General features: G+C 42.8%; 1 protein-coding gene across 2 annotated transcripts in view; it reads left to right on the top strand.

The window, feature by feature from the left end:
* The window catches only part of LOC128696998 (macrophage mannose receptor 1), a 291,694-nt gene that overhangs the window by 119,126 nt on the left and 150,068 nt on the right, over window positions 1–22,500 (top strand). For both annotated transcript variants that reach the window (XM_070095183.1, XM_070095184.1), the window contains 2 exons: window positions 13,444–13,629; window positions 16,110–16,226. In XM_070095183.1, the coding sequence (XP_069951284.1) occupies window positions 13,444–13,629; window positions 16,110–16,226 (303 nt within the window). The remainder of the gene's footprint in view (window positions 1–13,443; window positions 13,630–16,109; window positions 16,227–22,500) is intronic.

Genomic DNA, 22,500 nt, shown 5'->3' with positions numbered 1-22,500 from the left:
GATCAGATGGCGATGGTATTGGTAGGGAGGAATGGAAGGAGGAGCAGTGGAGAAGGATGGAGCAAGAATGGGAGAGAAAATTAGGAGAGCTTTTTGAAAAAATGGAGAAAGAGCTCTCTGCGAAATGGGAAAAGAGGTTGGAGAAGTAGACGAAGAAATGGGAGGCACAAGTTGAAACTGCAGTAGACAAGGTAAGGGTCCTAGAGTTTGAGGTAAACAGGCTGAAGCAAGTCTCAGGGGCAGTGACCAGAGAAGACACAGCATATGAAGCTGAGAGGATGGACAGGAAGGAAGGAGATATGAATTATGCTACGGTCATATCAGCCTGCAAAGAAGGGTCAGGGAGTAAAGGAAAGAGCAGCTGGGTGCAGATAGAGAGGGAGATAAGTCGAATGCTGAGGCACAACCATGCTACCACGAGCCACTGGAAAAATCAAGGGAGAAAATGACCATATACAGACAGGAACCAGAGTCACAGAGGGAGGCAGTAAGGGAGGAAGAGGAAAGCCCAAAATCAGTGTTTATCCATGGGCTTGGGGAGAGAGGAGGAAAAAGACTGTACACTGAAAGGCGGCAGGAAGAAAGAAGGGGGAATTGGGAAAATCACACCACGGAAATAGGGGAGAAGACATGGATGAGATTGTAAATTTTCAGAGAAAAGATGCGTGAAGGGGAGAAACCGACGGATCAAGCTGATTCTCAGGACAGAAACAGTGAGGAACAGGATCCTCCAAGAGAAACCAAGGTTGAAAAACTCCGAAGAGTACAAGGTGTTCCTAGACAGAGACAGAACACAAACAGAGAGACAGCAGCTGAGGGAGAGGACAAAAAAGCGAAAGGAGATAGGAAAGGAAACAAGGATGGAACCAGCAGAGGTCAGTCAGAGCAGAACAGAGAAGCAAGGGCAAGCACACACACAACTATCCTTAGAACCCCACAACCTATCACACCATCCCAACACAAACTACAATCCATACCCACAGCTTCCACCCAACCCCCAATCATAGAATCCCACAATATGCTACCAGGTCTCCCACCCCCACAGGCCCCCCAAACCACAGTATTGGAAAGGAAACTGAAGGTATGGTACACAAACGCTGATGGAATAACAAACAAGTGGGAGGAGTGGCACGAAAGAGTCAAAGAGACATAACCGGACATCATAGCACTCACAGAAACCAAGCTTACAGGTATGATAACAGATGCCATCTTTCCAACGGGATACCAGATCCTGAGGAAAGACAGAAGGAACAGGGGGGGTGGAGGAGTGGCGCTGCTGATCAAACACCGATGGAATTTTGATGAGCTGGAGAGAGGAGACAGCGGAGAAGAAAGTGATTACATAGCGGGAACGCTTCACTCTGGAGGTCCCGAGGTGGTAATTGCAGTGATGTATAACCCACCACAGAACAGCAGGAGACCAGGGCATGAGTATGACAAGATCAGTAGAGCGATGGTTGACACACTGGCTGCAGTGGCCAGAAGAGCTCATGCATGCAGGGCAAAGCTCCTGATCATGGGCGACTTTAACCACAAGGAGATCAACTGGGAGAACTTGGAGCCACATGGGGGCCAAGATACATGGAGGGCTAAGATGATGGAGGTGGTTCTGGAAAACTTCATGTACCAACACGTAAAGAACACTATAAGAGAGAGAGAGGAGAGGATGAGCCAGCAAGACTGGACTTAGTATTCACCTTGAGCAGTGCAGATATTGAGGACATCACATATGAAGACCCCTTGGGGCCAGCGATCATGTGGTTTTGAGCTTCAAATACACAGTGGAGCTACTAGTGGAGGGGGAAGCAGGAAGGCCAGGACAAATGAAACCAAACTACAGGAAAGGGGACTACACGGGAATGAGGAACTTCCTGAATGAGGTTCAGTAGGACAGAGAACTGGCAGGGAAGCCAGTTAATGAGATGATGGAATATGTAGCAACAATGTGCAAGGAGGCTGAAGAGAGGTTTGTACACAAGGGAAACAGGAATAATGAAAAAGCCAGGATGAGCCCATGGTTCACCCAAAGGTGCAAGGAGGCAAAAACCAAGTGTGCTAGGGAATGGAAGAAATATAGAAGGCAAAGGACCCAGGAGAATAAGGAGAGCAGTCGTAGAGCCAGAAACGAATATGCACAGATAAGAAGGGAGGCCCAACAACAATATGAAAACGACATAGCAGCGAAAGCCAAATCTGGCCCAAAGCTGTTATACAGCCACATCAGGAGGAAAACAACAGTCAAGGACCAGGTAATCAGGCTAAGGAACGAAGGAGGAGAGACAACAAGAAATGACCATGAAGTATGTGAGGAACTCAACAAGAGATTCAAAGAAGTGTTCACAGAGGAGACAGAAGGGGCTCCAGAGGGACAGAGAGGTGTGGCTCATCACCAGGTGCTGGACACGGTACACACAACCGAGGAAGAAGTGAGGAGGCTTCTGAGTGAGCTAGATACCTCAAAGGCAATGGGGCCAGATAACATCTCTCCCTGGGTCCTGAGAGAGGGAGCAGAGGTGCTATGTGTACCCTTAACAACAATATTCAATACATCTATCGAAACAGGGAGATTGCCTGAGGCATGGAAGACAGCAAATGTAGTCCCAATCTTTAAAAAAGGAGACAGACATGAAGCACTAAACTACAGACCAGTGTCACTGACATGTATAGTATGCAAAGTCAAGGAGAAGATTGTCAGGAGAAGAGTGGTGGAACACCTAGAAAGGAATGATCTCATCAACAGCACCCAACATGGTTTCAGGGACGGAAAATCCTGTGTCACAAACCTACTGGAGTTCTATGACAAGGTGACAGCAGTAAGACAAGAGAGAGAGGGGTGGGTGGATTGCATTTTCTTGGACTGCAAGAAGGCATTTGACACAGTACCACACAAGAGATTAGTGCAAAAACTGGAGGACCAAGCAGGGATAACAGGGAAGGCACTACAATGGATCAAGGAATATTTGTCAGGAAGACAGCAGCGAGTAATGGTACGTGGCGAGGTGTCAGAGTGGGCACCTGTGACCAGCGGGGTCCAACCGGGGTCAGTCCTAGACCCAGTGCTGTTTCTGGTATTTGTGAACGACATGACAGAAGGAATAAACTCTGAGGTGTCAGTGTTTGCAGATGATGTGAAGTTGATGAGAAGAATTCATTCGATCGAAGACCAGGCAGAACTACAAAGGGATTTGGACAGCTGCAGACCTGGTCCAGCAATTGGCTCCTGGAGTTCAATCCCACCAAGTGCAAAGTCATGAAGATTGGGGAAGGGCAAAGAAGACCGCAGGCAGAGTACAGTCTAGGGGGCCAGAGACTACAAACCTCACTCAAGGAAAAAGATCTTGGGGTGAGTATAACACCAGGCACATCTCCTGAAGCGCACATCAACCAAATAACTGCTGCAGCATATGGGCGCCTGGCAAACCTCAGAACAGCATTCCGACATCTTAATAAGGAGTCATTCAGGACCCTGTACACCTTGTACGTTAGACCCATATTGGAGTATGTGGCACCAGTTTGGAACCCACACCTACCCAAGCATGTAAAGAAACTAGAGAAAGTGCAAAGGTTTGCCACAAGACTAGTCCCAGAGCTAAGAGGTATGTCCTACGAGGAGAGGTTAAGGGAAATCAACCTGACAACACTGGAGGACAGGAGAGATAGGGGGGACATGATAACGACTTACAAAATACTGAGAGGAATTGACAAGGTGGACAAAGACAGGATGTTCCAGAGACTGGACACAGCAACAAGGGGACACAGTTGGAAGCTGAAGACACAGATGAATCACAGGGATGTTTGGAAGTATTTCTTCAGCCACAGAGTAGTCAGGAAGTGGAATAGTTTGGGAAGAGATGTAGTGGAGGCAGGATCCATACATAGCTTTAAGCAGAGGTACGATAAAGCTCATGGTTCAGGGAGAGTGACCTAGTGGCGACCAGTGAAGAGGCGGGGCCAGGAGCTTAGACTCGACCTTTGCAACCTCAACTAGGTGAGTACAACTAGGTGAGTACTTCTTTCAACAAACTGGCCGTATCCCACTGAGGCTGGGTGACCCAAAAAGAAAAACGAAAGTTTCTCTTTTTAACTTTAGTAGTACATACAGGAGAAGGGGTTACTAGCCTCTTGCTCCCTGCATTTTAATCACCTCTTACCACATGCGTGGCTTACAGAGGAAGAACTCTGTTCCACTTCCCCATGGAAATAAGAGGAAATAAACAAGGACAAGAACTAGTAAGAAAAATAGAAGAAAAGAGATAAGAGGAAATAAACAAGAACAACAACTAGTAAGAAAAATAGAAGAAAACACAGAGGGGTGTGTATGTACATGCTTGTATATGCATGACACACACACACACACACACACACACACACACACACACACACACACACACAGGTTTGATAAAGCTCATGGAGCAGGAAGAGAGGGGACTTAGTGGCGACCGATGAGTCATGCTGACAGCTTTGAGGGGACTTGAGATAAAGATAAAGATATTTATTTTAACAAATTACATGGTTATGCAGAGGAATATAATAGTTGGGTGTACTTACGAAAAGCCCTTTATATACAGAGCATTTTGGGCAAACTTAAAATTAACTTAGGATTAGTAAGGCAATAATACATAGTTCATATGGTCATTAGATGAGTTACAGTAAGTACAGGAGAATTGCATATTCTATCATGTAATGCTACATGATTTTCATAAGTCTAGTAGAGACTTATTACACTTAAATTAGTTAATAAAGATTGCGGTATTACAGTATAACAATTTAAAACAATTTACAATATGATGTATTTCAGTTTAGTACTATTTAAAACAATGAAATTTGGTATTACAATGGAACAATTTACATTATGATGTACTGTATTACAATCTACTACTATTTAAAACATTGAAAAAATAGACATCTTAATTTGGAAGTAGTAAGTGGATGAGCATTCATCAGCACAATATTAGTAGCTTTTGAGAAACTGGTAGTGATTTGGTACGGTTTGTCTGGTTAAGTTTAGGTGATTCCTTATTAAGGCCTTAAACTGATTTGCAGATAGGGGTCCTTTAGTGTGTTCTGGCAATGAATTCCAGATTTTTATGTGCATAGCATTTTTGCATAGGGAGAGATGAATGCGAGGGATATCGTTACAGCCACGCTGATGGGAGATTCATCTGTAAAAATATGCAATTGTGGTCACAAATGGTGTATAAATATACCTAGGTGGATGAATATTATTGTAGCCAGCTGGTCCAGTGGCTAATGCGTTGTTCTGGAGTTTTATGGCTCTCTGATCACGGGTTCTATCCCCACCCATGGCATGGTTTGTTTGCAATCATGTCATTACAATTTCGTGAGTTAGGGAGCCAAAGACTGCAAACTTCACTCAAGGAAAAGGATCTTGGGGTGAGTATAATACCGAGCACATCTCCTGAGGCGCCCATCAACCAGATAACTGCTGCAGCTCATGGGCGCCTAGCAAACTTAAGAATAGCGTTTTGACACCTTGGTAAGGAATCATTCAAGGCTCTGTACACTGTGTATGTCAGGCCCATATTCGAGTATGCAGCACCAGTATGAAACTCACACCTGGTCAGACATGTCAAGAAATTAGAGTCAGTTCCAAGGTTTGCAGCAAGACTAGTCTAGAGTTAAGGGGCATGTCCTACAAGAAGAGGCTAAGGGAAATCGACCTGACAATACCACAAGACAGGAGGGATAGGGGTGACATTATAACGACATATAAAATACTGAGAGAAATTGACCGGGTGGATAGGGACTGGATGTTTCAGAGATGGGTCACAGCAACAAGGGGTCACAATAGTAAGTTAAAGACTCATATGAGTCACAGGGTTAATAGGAAGTATTTCTTCAGTCAGAGTTATCAGGAAGTGAACAATCTGGAGAGTGATGTAGTGGAGGCAGGATCCATACAGAGCTTTAAGAAGAGATAAGATATAGTTCATGGAGCAGGGAGAGAGTGGACATAGTAGTGACCAGTGCAAGAGACTTCCAGGAGCTGTGACTCAACCCCTGCAACTACAAATAGGTGAGTACACACACACAGTTGTGGAAGACAGCAAATGTAGTCCCAATCTTTAAGAAAGGAGACCGGCAGGTAACACTAAATTACAGTCAAGTGTGACTGACATGCACAGTATGCAACGTCATGGAGAAGCTTATCAGGAAAAGACTGTGGAGCACCTAGACACAAATGAGCTTATACATGATAACCAACATGATTTCAGGGAGGGAAATTCCTGTGTCGCAAACCTACTGGAGTTTTATGACAAGGTGACAGAAGGAGAAAGAGGAGTGGGAAGACATTGGTGAATGACCCCTGGTAAGGGGTGGTAGTGGCGAATTGCCCACTGCTGCCTAAGGGCTTGTTTAAAGTGACAGGTTGCCTCAAACATGTATTAATCCCTTTCAGCATAACATAACATTCCTGAACTTCATTGAATTCAGTTCCATCTTCTGAACCCAGCAGCAGGTCTTTGAGTTGGTCATATGCTACTGTCTTGGCTCATTGCGTACTCTCCAGTAGATTTAAGTTAGCCTCTAACTCTAAGTAATCCACAGGATTCACCTAGTTAAGTGTTTTGTAGGTATTAATCACTCTCATGATGAGAGCCTGCTTAAGGGGTAAACTGAATCTGCAGTTGTCTAACATAGCCATGGTGACTTACAAGTCAGCAAAGACTCACTGTCATGGTAACAACAATTGTAGTTGATAGCTGAGTGGAGCTGACAGCTATATGATTCAGACTCTGTCTAATAAATGTCAGTCAGTGTGGCAGTACATCTGGGTGCTCAATCACCCTGTCTGTTCTGACTGCTAGACAGGTGCTGTCTGGTATACTAGACAGTAACTATGCTTTTCCCACCTAATACATGTACTGACCCCATGTGTTCCCTCTGGGTTCTCTCGTGACAAATGCTGGTTCATTCAATGAGAACAGGTGTGTGTGTGTGTGTGTCCCTGGTGGTCATGTGTTATTGTGGTGATGTCACAATTTGGTGTTGTAGGTGTAGTGTTGTAGATGCGGTGCCAGATGGTGCCACTGTTCGTGTTGATGATGGCCTCCCCCAGAAGGCGTTACTGGACCCCTTAAGATTCAGACTGCCGCCTTTTTGAATTACACACAAAACCCTTTTGTTGCCTAGTTAGCCAGCTGATTGTAACTGTTTCTGACAGTGTAATGTAGAATGTTACTTCTACTCACAAAGGGCTCTGTTGAGCATCTGTGTTTGATTAACAGTTAATAATGAAGGACCATTCACCTGTAGTGGCAGTGTTACTCCTAATCACTGGTATTATCTAGGTTCTAGCTAGTTCTATAAGTTCTGTAGAACCCACATCTGGCTCTTTTGTGTAGAATAGAGGGTGTATGCATAGGTTATGACTGATTAGATTAGTGATTTAATCAAGCTATTAGTGGAATTCAGCCCAGAAACCTGCCATTCCATTTCTAGATAACTGAATTCTTACCTCTAGTTCACACAGGGCAGTGTAGGTAAGCCGGTTGCAGGTAGCTGCATCTCAGGTGAGCTGGAGGTTGTGGTAAGACCCTTCACAGTACTCATCCCCAATAAAGTACAAGAAATGTGCATTTAATGATACAGTTAATGGGTACTTACTATTGTAGAATGTGGGAGGAGGGGGGTCTATGGTACCTCAGTTGGGACATTTGAGATGCCTATATTTGAGTCACTGATCTGCAGCTGTCTTTCTCCACAAGGGAAGCTACAAATTAGTCTCGTAGGTAACAGTGAAAGGGTCTAATTCTCGTTGTAATGTGTTACTTCACTGCACCAAGGCCTGTCGTAGGATAAGTCATCCTAATTAACTAGGCTATTAATTGATCTGTACAATTAGGCAGATCTGTCACTGGCCTCACTCATGAACTGGTGTTTGTGTGACTGAAGCTGGGGTGGCAGGAGTGGGTTGCTGTGCATAGGCAGTGGGCACTCTTGGCTGGCTGGAACAAGTGCTTATTGTTCACAGCTGTGTAAGTAATTGTAGGTATTAAGCTAAATTACTCTGTGTCTAACTCTAACTTAGCTTAAATACTTCCAAGTAGTAGTATTTTTATCCTGAGAAGCTTCATTACTAAATTAGTCTTGTAAATTAAGAGTGGATAAGGAAATGTGGCACCCTTGGATGTAGGCATATTTGGGTCCACTGCTTGTATATCACTCCTCCTATCCTCCCTACTTGGGGGTCTAATGGCTTGGGAAATCATCCGCCTTCTGATTTCCCATATCACGTTCCCTTCACAAACATTTCTTTTACAGGAACAGAGCTTTAAGAAAACATGCAAGCACATAAGAAAGCACACAAACACATACAAAATACACAAACGCATCTGTACTTAATAAAACAGAATATTGATGAACCAAATAAAGTTTTACAACCTGCAAAGTATAGTGCAAACATATATGAAACATGAATAAATGTGAATGGATGGGACTTGAACCATTGTCCATGCATATAGCTGGCCTGACACTTTAACCACTTAACAATAAAGCTTACAGTGTGATGCATGGACCATGGTTAAAGTCCTTGTTCATTCCTCTGTTCATTAATTGAGAGTCACTCATTATGACTTGGATTTATATAATACGTGAAGCACATTCGTCTTTGCACTGTCACTTTCCATTCGGACTCCTTTCATGGAGGAAGTATCTAGCCCTAGATGTTGATGAAGCACTCTTTAGCTTAGTTTTTTCTTTGACTAAATTAAACTGGATAATAATAATAATTCTAGGTAGTAGGTTGGTAGACAGCAACCACCCAGGGAGGTACTACCATCCTGCCAAGTGAGTGTGAAATGGAAATCTTTAATTGTTTTACATAATGGTAGGATTGCTTGTGTCCTTTTTCTGTCTCATAAACATGTGGGATAACAGGCATATCTTGCTACTTCTACTTACACTTAGGTAGCACTACACATGCATATACATGCATATGTATTTATACACCCATCTGGGGTTTCTTCTATGGTCTTAATAGTTCATATTCTTCTTCATTTCCTCTGTTCTCCATGGGAAAGTGGAAAAGAATTCTTCCTCTGTAAGCCATGCATGTCCTAAGAGGCGACTAAAATGTCAGGAGCAAGGAGCTAGTAACCCCATCTATATTAATTGCTAAATCTAAAGAAAAACTTTCATTTTTCTCTTTAGGTCACCCTGCCTTGGTGGAATATGGCTGGTTCATTGAAAAAAAAAAAATAATTAGCATGATAATAATCATGATATTAATAATTATAATACGTTGGTAGACAGCAACCACCCAGGGAGGTACTACTGTCCTGTCAAGTGAGTGTGAAACAAGAGCCTGTAATTGTTTTACATGATGGTAGGATTGCTGGTGTCTTTTGTCTGTCTCATAAACATGCAAGATTGCAGGTACGTCTTGCTACTTCTACTTACACTTAGGTCACACTACACATACATGTACAAGCATATATATACACACCCCTCTGGGTTTTCTTCTATTTTCTTACCAGTTCTTGTTCTTGTTTATTTCCTCTTATCTCCATGGGGAAGTGGAACAGAATTCTTCCTCCGTAAGCCATGCGTGTTGTAAGAGGTGACTAAAATGCCAGGAGCAAGGGGCTAGTAACCCCTTCTCCTGTATATATTACTAACTGTGAAAGGAGAAACTTTCGTTTTTTCTTTTGGGCCACCCCGCCTTGGTGGGATATGGCCGGTGTGTTGAAAGAAAGAAAGTTCTTGTTCTTATTACTTTTCCTTTTATATCCATGGGGAAGTGGAATAAGAATCTTTCCTCCGTAAGCCATGCGTGTTGTAAAAGTCAGCTAGAATGCCAGGAACAATGGACTAGTAACCCCTTTCCCTGTATAGCCTACTAAAAAGAAGAAGAAAATTGTCAAAGTGGGATGTTTGAAGGTGCGTGGATGTTATGGGAATGATAAGAAAGAGATGATTGTGGATGTTATGAATGAGAAGAAGCTGGCTGTCCTGGCTTTAAGTGAAACAAAGCTGAAGGGGGTGGAAGAGTTTCAGTGGGAAGACGTAAATGGGATTAGGTCAGGGGTTTCGAATAGAGTTAGAGCTAAAGAATGAGTAGCAATAATGTTGAAGGATAAGCTATGGCAGGAAAAGAGGGAGTATAAATGTATTAATTCAAGGATTATGTGGAGTAAAATAAAGGTTGGATGCGAGAAGTGGGTTATAGTAAGCGTATATGCACCTGGAGAAGAGAGAAGTGTAGAGAAGAGAGAGAGAGAGGTTTTGGGAAATGTTCAGTGAGTGTGTGGGGAGTTTTGAACCAAGTGTGAGAGTACTTGTAGTTGGGGATTTCAATGCTAAAGTGGGTAAAAATGTTGTGGAGGGAGTAGTAGGTAAATTTGGGGTGTCAGGGGTAAATGAAAATGGGGAGTCTTTAATTGAGCTATGTGTAGAAAGAGGTTTGGTAATAAGTAATACATATTTTATGAAAAAGAGGATAAATAAATATACAAGGTATGATATAGCACGTAATGGAAGTAGTTTGTTAGATTATGTATTGGTGGATGAAAGGTTGATGGGTAGGCTTCAGGATGAACATGTTTATAGAGGGGCAACTGATATATCGGATCATTATTTAGTTGTATCTACAGTTAGAGTAATAGGTAGATGGGACAAAAGGAAAATGGCAACAAGAAGTAAGAGAGAGGTGAAAGTGTATAAACTAAGGGAGGTGGAAGTTTGGGTGAGATATAAGCAATTATTGGCAGAAAGGTGGGCTAGTGCAAGTATGAGTAGTGGGGAGTTGAAGAGGGTTGGAATAGTTTTAAAAATGCAGTATTAGAATGTGGGGCAGAAGTTTGTGGCTACAGGAGGGTGGTTGCAGGAGGGAAGAGGAGTGATTGGTGGAATGATGAAGTAAAGTGTGTGATAAAAGAGAAAAAGGTAGCTTGTGAGAGGTTTTTACAAAGCAGAAGTGTTATAAGAAGAGTATATGGAGAGTAAAAGAAAGGTGAAGAGAGTGCAAAAGGAGAGCAGATGATAGAGTAGGAGAGGCACTGTCAAGAAATTTTGATGAAAAATAAGAAAAAATTTGGAGTGAGATAAACAAGTTAAGAAAGCCTAGGGAATGAATGGATTTGTCAGTTAAAATCAGAGCAGGGGAGTTAGGAGAGGGAGGTATTGAGCAGATGGCGTGAATATTTTGAGGAACTTTTAAATGTTGATGAAGAAAGGGAAGCGGTAATTTCATGCACTGGCCAGGGAGGTATACCATCTTTTAGGAGTGAAGAAGAGCAGGATGTGAGTGTGGGGGAGGTGCATGAGATATTACATAGAATGAAAGGGAACTGATGGGATCATAATAGAATGTTAAAAGCAGTGGGAGATACAGTGTTGGAGTGGTTGGTATTTTTGTTTAATAAATGTATGAAAGAGGGGACGGTACCTAGGGATTGGCAGAGAGCATGTATAGTTCCTTTATATAAAGGGAAGGGGGACAAAAGAGATTGTAAAATTTATAGAGGAATAAGTTTACTGAGTATACCAGGAAAAGTATACGGTAGGGTTATTATTGAAAGAATTAGAGGTAAGACAGAATGTAGGATTGCGGATGAGCAAGGAGGTTTTAGAGTGGGTAGGGGATGTGTAGATCAAGTCTTTACATTGAAGCATATATGTGAACAGTATTTAGATAAAGGTAGGGAAATTTTCATTGCATTTATGGATTTAGAAAAGGCATATGATAGGGTGGATAGGGGAGCAACGTGGCAGATGTTGCAAGTATATGGAATAGGTAGTAAGTTACTAAATGCTGTAAAGAGTTTTTATGAGGATAGTGAGGCTCAGGTTAGGGTGTGTAGAAGAAAGGGAGACTACTTCCTGGTAAAAGTAGGTCTTAGACAGGGATGTGTAATGTCACCGTGGTTGTTTAATATATTTATAGATGGGATTGTAAAAGAAGTAAATGCCAGGGTGTTTGGAAGAGGGGTGGGATTAAATTATGGGGAATCAAATACAAAATGAGAATTGACACAGTTACTTTTTGCTGATGATACTGTGCTTATGGGAGATTCTAAAGAAAAGTTGCAAAGGTTAGTGGACGAGTTTGGGAGTGTGTGTAGAGGTAGAAAGTTGAAAGTGATCATAGAAAAGAGTAAGGTGATGAGGGTATCAAATGATTTAGATAAGGAAAAATTGGATATCAAATTGGAGAGAAGGAGTATGGAAGAAGTGAATGTTTTCAGATATTTGGGAGTTGATGTGTCAACGGATGGATTTGTGAAGGATGAGGTTAATCATAGAATTGATGAAGGAAAAAAGGTGAGTGGTGCGTTGAGGCATATGTGGAGACAAAAAACTTTATCTATGGAGGCAAAGAAGGGAATGTAAGAAAGTATAGTGGTACTAACACTCTTATATGGGTGTGAAGCTTGGGTTGTAAATGCTGCAGTGAGGACACGGTTGGAGGCAGTGGAGATGTCCTGTCTAAGGACAATGTGTGGTGCAAATATTATGCAGAGAATTCAGAGTGTGGAAATTACCTGGAGTTTACTTGGAGAGAGTTCCAGAGGTCAACGCCCCCACGGCCTGGTCTGTGACCATGCCTCATGGTGGTTCAGAGCCTGATTAACCAGGCTGTTACTGCTGGCTGCATGCAATCCAATGTACGAGCCACAGGTGTGGAGTTAATAAAAGTATTAGTCAAAAGGGCTGAACAGGGGTTGTTGAGGTGGTTTGATCATTTAGAGAGAATGGATCAAAGTAGAATGACATGGAGAGCGTATAAATCTGTAGGGAAAGGAAGGCGGGGTAGGGGACCTCCTCATAAAGGTTGGAGGGAGGGGGTAAAGGAGGTTTTGTGGGCAAGGGGCTTGGTCTTCCAGCAAGTGTGCGTGAGAGTGTTAGGAGTGAATGGAGACGAATGGTATTTGGGACCTGATGAGCTGTTGGAGTGTGAGCAGGGTGATATTTAGTGAAGGGATTCAGGGAAACCAGTTATTTTTATATAGCCAGACTTGAGTCCTGGAAATGGGAAGCACAATGCCTGCACTTTAAAGGAGGCATTTGGGATATTGGCAGTTTGGAGGGATATGTTGTGTATCTTTATACGTATATGCTTTGAGACTGTTGTATTTTGGGGACCTCTGCAAAAACAGTGATTATGTATGAGTGAGGTGAAAGTGTTGAATGATAATGAAAGTATTTTCTTTTTGGGGATTTTCTTTCTTTTTGAGCCACCCTGCCTTGGAGGGAGATGACCGACTTGTTGAAAAAAAAATTAATAATAATAATATACAGACAACTTGCTTTCAAGTTAAAAACCAGGAATGTAATTTGTTTGTAAGGTTGGGATGATCTGTATTGCATAACAGTTGTTCAAGTAGTAAGAGCTTTATCATGTTCTGTATTGCACATTTTTTCTTCATTATCATCAGAAGTGCACCGTTGATATCCTACCTGTTTTTGCCTTGTTCTCAGCACACACGGTGGGCTGTGAGGAGGGTTGGTTCAACTTCGACAACTACTGTTATTGGGCATCTGACTCATATAACTGGGTAAGCTTCAGCAGTGCCCGAGCAGACTGTCAAAGCAAAGGTGGGGACCTCGCCTCCATTCACAGTGCTGAAGAGAATGACTATATCGTGTCCCAAGTCAATTCTGATTGTAAGTATTTATTTCTGATTGTCTCTCAACATGTCTCTTTTCCTCCTGATGAAACTTTCTGATCCTTATAACATTACATTTGAAAAATACAATAGAAATCACATATGCAATATTAAATTAGCATTATAAATTATTAGGTTATTAATATTGCCATGCATGTGAAGGACCTGCCTAGTATGAACCAGTAGGCCTGCTGCAGTGTTCCTCAATTCTTTTATGTGTATATGGTTATATAAAAGAAACTGGCAAAAGTGAGAGCCTCTGTGTGTGAGAAAATAGATAAAAAAATAAGCAGGTAACATAGGCAGAGTTTATTGAGATATCAATTATGGTTACGAGTGACTACGGCAGACTGCCACTGGCCAGGCCCAGAGGTGTTGCTTAGAGCCTGCCATTATATCATGCTACCTTATGGTGATAAATTCAACAATGGTATACTTTATTTTAACCAAGCAATAAACTATGGGAAACAAAATACAGAATGGTAACTAGCATTCATATATAGCCTTGGAATATGGTTAGCTTTCCTTTCCTCTGCTGTTCTCTCCTGGTTGGTGTAGTTATTATTGGGCTGTCATCCATCAGCTGTGAAGACTTTTCCATGCCTGCGACCCCCTTTTGTAGAGCCCTTCCAGGGAAGTAGTAGGCCTGGATGCACATGTTTGCATAAGATAATGTCAGTTCTTTAGTAACAGCTGGCCAATCCCATCTAACCTGACCATATGCTGTCAGATCTTCCTGGTTTCAACAACCACACATGTCATGATCCTTAGCTTTGTGTGGGATCTTGCATTTTCACATCATCTTCTACCAAGAGTGGGACATATAAACATTTTCGTGTATGTCTCTTTGACCTTTGGGGCCTCTGCCATCTCCACCTTCCTCTGATGCAGTGTCCCTCTCCAGTGCTGATCCACCCAGAGGTACTGCCTGGCCATGGACACAGAGCTATGTAGCAGTCTTCCAGTGGTCAGCTGAGCAGGTGACTTGTGTATGTCTTGCAGGGGTGTGTTGAGGTACTGAAGGAGAGCCTTGGAAACTGTCAGTGAGCAGGCTGCCTTCTTGTCCACTACTGTCACCAATCATCCTCTTGGTTACATGAACTGCATCCTCCTGTTGGATTGACTGTAGTGGGTGGATGAGAGCCTGAAGATGATACCCCACTGCTTGAAAATTTCATGCATTTCAGCACTAGAGAGCTTGGTATTTCCATCCATAGACTTCCTTACCTGGCAAAGTAGCCCCTCAGCTTCAAGATGAGAGCACCACTGGGCAGGTGTGACACTGCCTCCTAACCTATCTATGTAGGCTATATATACCTGGTCTTCAAGTTGAAACAGGTCTACCACTCGCTGTTGGAATGAGTATTCTGGGGTGGATGTAGGAGCAGTAATTCCTGATGCTGGCAGGGAACATGTAGATTGCAAGTTTTGCACAACAACTGTGGTACTGCAGATCAGCTTTTGATTCTGGCCAGAACACTGCCTGTTGGGCTCTGTGTAGTATAGACTCTACTTCCTGGTTGCCTATATGCAGACTGGCTGTTACCTGGTGCTGCAGCAATTGGGATTACCATGCACATATACTTTCTCTCATACATAGGTCATCAGCTTGTCCTTGGCTTAACCATCAAGGCAATTCCCTACCCTGACTCCATTCCTTACTTGTTGATACTCACGGTCAACCACTGCTGCACTCACCACCATGTCCTGGTCCAGTGAATTTCTGTTGTCCACTAGCAGGCCTACCACAGTGGGAACATTACATATGATACAGAATGCCTCCAGTGGCATCCACTGCTTCTTGCTGAAATGCCTTATGTTTGCCTTCTGGGAATTTGGCATCAATGGCTCTGAAGACTGGTGACAATGCAGTGGATATTCATTGCTGTCTGTAATGGTGACCATTCATTTAGCTTCACCCAGTCCAACAAAGAACTTCTATAGGTTCAGAAATAAGGATTCAGTGTCTTCCAGCCTTCCTTGGGGATGGAAGCTACAAGACCTGAGACTGTTGTACACTGGTGAATGCTAGGTTCTAACTGGGTCGAGTCTGTTTATGAGGTCTTACTCTTTCTGTAAAATTCCCTGTTGAAGCTGCAGAGTGAGTATGGGGTATGACCTCATATTTACCCCTGTAGGTAACATGATCAGAGCTTATTAAGGTGTCAGTCACATGGTAATAATGCAGATGGTCAGTGCAGACTGTTGCTTACCAAACACAAAGATGTAATTTATAAAAATAATTCATTGTTATAGAGAGATACAGTTTTGGATTTTAGGACCAAATTTTCAAGAAGTGACTGGATAAGAGTGAAAAGTAATAATAATAATGATGATAGTTTTACTCAGTAAAAGTAAACATAATATATGGATAGATCACAAAGTTTATTTATGAAGCTTTGAAATGTTATACTCAGCAATAAGTTTTTCAGTAAATATTGATCTTTGTTTTCCTTATACATAATTCCTTTATTACAGATTATTATAACACCTATTGGTGGATTGGTATGACAGATAGTGGTCATGAAGGCACCTACCAGTGGTCTGATGGTACCTCTGTCACCTATACCAACTGGGATATATTAAGCTATTATTGTGAGTATGGGAATTAATGAAACACGAGACTCAATTGAAATTTAAAATCTTCAGTACAATGCTTAAGCATTGTTCAGTATATTCATGAAAGGGGAAAGAAACCAAGCAATTGGCAGACAGCATGCATATGATAGTTCCTTTGTATATGGGAAAAAGGGATAAAAGTGTAAGAATTATAGGAATAAGCCTGTTGAGTATACCTGGTAAAGTGTATGGTAGAGTTATTATTGAAAGAATTATGAACAAGACAGAGGGTAAGATTGCAGATGAACAAGGAGGCTTTAGGAAAGGTAGGGTGTGTAGAGTCCAAGTGTTTACATTGAAGAATATAAATGAACAGTACCTAAATAAAGGTAAGGAACTTTTCATGCATTTTTGGATTTAGAAATGGAATGTGATAGGGTGGATGGGGAACAATGTGGCAGATGTTGCAAGTGTATGTAATGGTTACTAAATATTGTTAACCTCTTAACTGTCCTAACGTTGATTCATGTTCTTAATGCTAGTGCCCCAACATAGATCGACATTTTATTTTTCCTGCCTTCAAATTTGGCACTACAGGCCTGATAGGCCTAGGCAGTATAGAATGGGTTTTAACACTCAGTGTACACAGTATTAAAAATAATCTGGGACCACTTAGTATGTTGTGGGAGCACCAGTTCAATTGACTGCCAGCTGGAGCAAACAGCATGACAGACACCAGGGATTCACTAATGCCATGTCATATTAACACTCCCCTTTGAGGAGGAAAGTGATGTTGACCCTGAGTTTAGTGACTCTGAGATGGATGTTCCACAAGTGGTTGAGGAAATATCAAAAGCCTAGATAATAACCCATGTGCAATATTTGTGCCATATTCTCAGAATTTTGATGCAACTGGTAGTGTCATCTTGCCAGATTGTCCTATCACCTATGCCCTAAGTAGAGAGAGAGACGATTCTGCAATGTGTAATACATGTTTGGCTGGCTGGCTGGCTAACTTTGGCTGGCTGCCTACCTCTGTCTGTCTCTGTCTCTGTATCTTTGTCTATCTATATAGAAAGAGCCATTCATGAACCAGAATCAAAGACTAAGTAAGTTTATTGAGGCTCAGGTACACATAAGTACAGTTATCATACAGTGTAAATTACCTAGGATAACCCAAAAAAGCCAAAGTGTTATACACTGTGCTTGTTGAATGAGGCATAAGCATGACTATGGCAATGACAGGTGAACACGTTCACCTGTCATTGTGTTTGTGAGTATTTGATTACATCCATGTGAATATTTGATTACACAATGGAGGTAGTATTTGAGGTAATACGAAAGCTTATAAAAGGCAATACAAAGTATAGGTATGTTAAGAACTCTTCAAAAAGATTACACACAGATTATCCTACCATCATTTCAAACAATTACAGGTTTCCACTTTACACTCACTTGGCAGGACGGTAGTACCTTCCTGGGTGGTACTGACATTATTATTCTTTATAAATTGCTTTTTTTTGGCTTTATTGGTTTCTTCACACTGGTTGTCTCTCACTGAAAGAACTAAAACACCTCAGAGGATGCAAAGGGAGACACAGTGGGAGGAGGAAAGGAAGAGGTCAGTGTTTGTCTACGGGCTCCAGGAAGCCGAAGGGGAAACCTATGATGAAAGAAAGCAGGGGAAGAAAAAAGTGATTGAAGGTGTCATGAAAGCAATAGGTGAGGGCGACATGACCCAGGTGACAAATTTTCGGAGAATTGGGTGGTTTGTGAGTAGAAGGAAACGGCCTGTCAGAGTAATTTTCAAGGCAGAATCAGCTCGAACCAGGATCCTGCAGGAGAAAGCATGATTGAGGGACAAACCGGAGTACCGTAGAGTGTACCTCGATCGGGACAGAACACAAGAAGAAAGGATGATACTGAAAGAGAGGGTACAAAGATGAAAGGAGGAATGAGATGGAATGATGAAGGAAAGCAAAACCAAGACTCAGGTGGAAGGGCAAACACACCCTCCAGAAACACCTGCAGAAGGACTCCAACCATGACAACCCCAATGCAACTGAACAATCTAAACCAAAACCCACACACTGTTCCCTCTGCCCCCACCCCCACATCACAAACACCCCACCCCTACAGCAGCCCCCTATGGGCACTCTACCCCCACCCCCATCACAAACCCCACCCACACCGCAAGCCCCCATAGGCCCCCTCCAGGGCCCTGCTTCCCCAACCCCAGTATTCTCCAAGGACCAAAGTGAGAGATAAGAAGCTGAAGGCTTGGTACACGAACACAGATGGAATAACAAATAAATATGAGGAGTGGCATGAAAGAATCAATGAGAAGTCCCCAGACATCATAGCAGTCACAGAAATGAAACTCACTGAGGCAATAACAGACGCAGTCTTCCCACTGGGATATCAGATCCTGAGGAAAGATAGAAGAAGCAGAGGGGAGGAGGGGTTGCACTGCTCATAAAAACCAGCCATAGAGTAGTCAGGAAGTGGAACAGTCTGGCGAGTGATGTAGTAGAGGCAGGAACCATACATAGCTTTAAGATGAGGTATGATAAAGCTCATGGAGCAGGGAGAGAGAGGACCTAGTAGCGTTAGGTGAAGAGGCGGGGTCAGGAGCTGAGTCTCAACCCCTGCAACCACAATTAGGTGAGTACAGTTAAGTGAGTACTGAGAGGTAGGGTGACTCAAAATAAAGAAGAAACACTTCCACTACAGATTTATATACCCTCCAAGTTATTCTGTTTTGTTCCATGCTCTCTAAATGTCTGAACTGCCTCAACAATCCCTCCTCAGCCCTCTGGATAATACTTTTAGTAACCCCACATCTCTTCCTATGGATTCTCTGCATTATATTCACACTGCACATTGCCTTCACTCCACTGCCTTCAGCTTTCTCCATGTTGCAACATTCACCACCCATGCTTCACACTCAACCCAACTAATGACTATATGAACTGCTATTGTACTAGTTGTAACTCATCTAATGGCCATTTGAACTGTAATCTTAAGATAATTTTAAGTGTGCCCAAAATGCTCTGCATTCAGGAGGCTTTTGGCATGTACACTCAACTACTACATTCCTTTGTACAACTATGTATCATGTCCAAATAAAATTTATTTATTTATTTATTTATTTATATTAGAGTATTGGTATAACTATACTCTCATATGTTCCCCTCTTTACTTCCATGGCTAACATTCTTTGTCTCTACGGACTCCTCAGTGCTTCACTCACCTTTTTCACCTCATCAGTTATATGATTCACCTAGTCTTTCATAGACTCACCTGCTAACAAGTCCACTCCTAAATAATCATATTAAAATCAATCCTATTTTTTATGAAATGATTCAATTATATTTCTCTCAACCATGGACCTGGTTGATACAACTTTCTTGGCCTTTTTGAAAATCAGTTGGGTGGTTAAAATCTCTCACATGAATGAACACACACAGACACACACACACATACATATACAGGCACGCATATACAACAGGCCTAGTGTCTAATTGACACGTTCTTAGGACAAAATGGTACCTAAAACACAAACACACACTCACACACTTGGGCTACCCAAGTGTACTGCAAGGGTCGCTAAGTGTGTCAGGGTAGTGAACAATCCTTGAAGCAATTTACAATTTGCCCGGAGCGACATCAGTGTGGGGAGCCACAATTCATTAGTTGAACTAGAAAGTGATACTTGGTGGCGCATTCACAGCGGGCAGGCCTAGTGTGCTCCACGCGACGTTGCCACGTGTCACCCAAGAAAGATAAAGTGAAACAAATGTATGACCAGTGAAAGAAATACAGTGAATAGGGTACATTATATATCAAGAAGAAATGGAAGCGGATCTACGCCAGATCACATCGAGCAGGACAATCTACAGGCTGCTTCGTAAGTATTCACCTATGTGTGATTGCTGGGTGTGGGTTTTGGTTTCAATTAACCGCCAAGCTGATTGTGAATGGTCCAACTCTCCTAGTACGATAAAGAATAGGCTATCAAGTAATCAATAAGGAATAGCAATTGATAATTTATAGAACAAGGCGAGACAGGATTCTATAAGTCTAGGTAGCAGTAGAAGCAAAATAGCAGGTAGGTGTGGGTCAGGTCACAGGAGGGTGTGGCCAGGTAAGGGAGCACTGTGAACTTTACATTCACACTCATACTCACTCATACACACACTCATACACACACTCATACACACACTCATACACACACTCATACACACACTCATACACACACTCATACACACACTCATACACACACTCATACACACACTCATACACACACTCATACACACACTCATACACACACTCATACACACACTCATACACACACACACACACACACACACACACACACACACACACACACACACACACACACACACACACACACACACACACACACACACACACACACACACACACACACACACACACACACACACACACACACACTCATACACACACACACACACACACACACACACACACACACACACACACACACACACACACACACACACAGCTCATGGTTCAGGGAGAGTGACCTAGTAGCGACCAGTGAAGAGGCGGGGCCAGGAGCTCGGACTCGACCCCTGCAACCTCAACTAGGTGAGTACAACTAGGTGAGTACACACACACACATACATACATACATACATACATTTACAACCACACATTCTCACATATACAGACACACACACTCTCCCCCCTGCACCCTCCCCTGCCAATCCTCCACTCCTTCCCCTGATTTCCCCCTCTCTCTCACCCTCCTCCTTCCCCACCTCTCCCTCTTTCCCCTCTTCATCTCCCATTCTCCCCCTTTGCTTATCCCTCCTCACTCCCCACATTCCCCCCTCATTCCCCCTCCCCACCCCTCTCCCATTTAGCCACTGTCTGCAGCTTCCTCCTCTACCCCCTGCCCCCCCCCACACTTGGACACTGCTCATTTAAAACTGGTGGGGATTTGAGAAAATGGAAGGAATGGATGGCATAGGCAAAAGGGATTACTTAGTAGGAACAATCCAATCTGAGGGCCATAAGGTGGTAATTGGAGTAATGTGAAACCCGCCACGGAACTGAGGAGGCCAAGAGAAGAATACAATGAGAGCAACAGAGCAATGGTCGACACACTAGCCGAGGTGGCCAGAAGAGCTCACATAGGGGAAGCAAAGTTACTAGTCATGGGTGACTTCAATCACAAGGAGATTGACTGGGAAAACCTCAAGCCACATGGGGGTCCCAAAACATGGAGAGCCAAGATGATGGATGTGGTACTGGAAAACCTCATGCATCAACATGTTAGAGACATTACCAGAGAGAGAGGTGAGGATGATCCAGCATGACTGGACCTTGTATTCAGCTTGAGTAGTTAGGACGTTGAGGATATGTATGAAAGGCCCCTAGGAGCTAGTGATCATATGGTTCTGTGCTTTGACTACATAGTTGAACTACAAATGGAGAGAGTAGCAGGAATAGGATGGGAAAAACCGAACTACAAAAGGGGGACTACACAGGCATGAGGAACTTCCTGCAAGACATTCAGTGGGAGAGAGAACTGGCAGGAAAACCAGAAAAGAAATGATGGACTATGTGACAACAATATGCAAGGAGGCAGAGGAGAGGTTTGTTCCCAAGGGAAACAGAAATAGTGGGAAGACCATAACGAGTCCTTGGTTCACCCAAAGGTGTAGGGAGGCAAAAACTAGGTGTACTAGAGAATGGAAAAGGTACAGAAGACAAAGGACCCAAGAAAATAAAGAGATCAGCCAAAGAGCCAGAAACGAATATACACAGATAAGAAGGGAGGCTCAGCGAAAATGACGTAGCATCGAAAGTCAAGTCTGACCCGAAGCTGTTGTATAGCCACATCAGGAGGAAAACAACAGTCAAGGACCAGGTAATCAGACTGAGGAAGGATGATGGGGAGTTCGCAAGAAATGACCAAGAGGTATGTGAGGAGCTCAACACAAGATTTAAAGAAGTATTTACAGTGGAAACCAGTAGGACTCCAGGAAATCAGAACAGGGAGGTACACCAACAAGTGCTGGATGAGGTACACATAACTGAGGAGGAGGTGAAGAAGCTGGTATGTGAACTTGATACCTCAAAGGTGGTGGGACCAGACAACATCTCTCTGTGGGTCCTTTGAGAGGGAGCAAGATGCTGTGTGTGCCACTAACAAAGATCTTCAATGCATCCATTGAAACTAGGCAACTCCTTAAGGTATGGAAGATGGCAAATGTAGTCCCAACTTTTAAAAATGGAGACAGACATGAGACATTAA

Source organism: Cherax quadricarinatus, chromosome 49, assembly GCF_038502225.1.
Source record: "Cherax quadricarinatus isolate ZL_2023a chromosome 49, ASM3850222v1, whole genome shotgun sequence".
Lineage (NCBI taxonomy): Eukaryota > Metazoa > Arthropoda > Malacostraca > Decapoda > Parastacidae > Cherax > Cherax quadricarinatus.
Note: the sequence above shows the minus strand (reverse complement) of the source record. Positions and strands in the feature narration are given on the sequence as shown.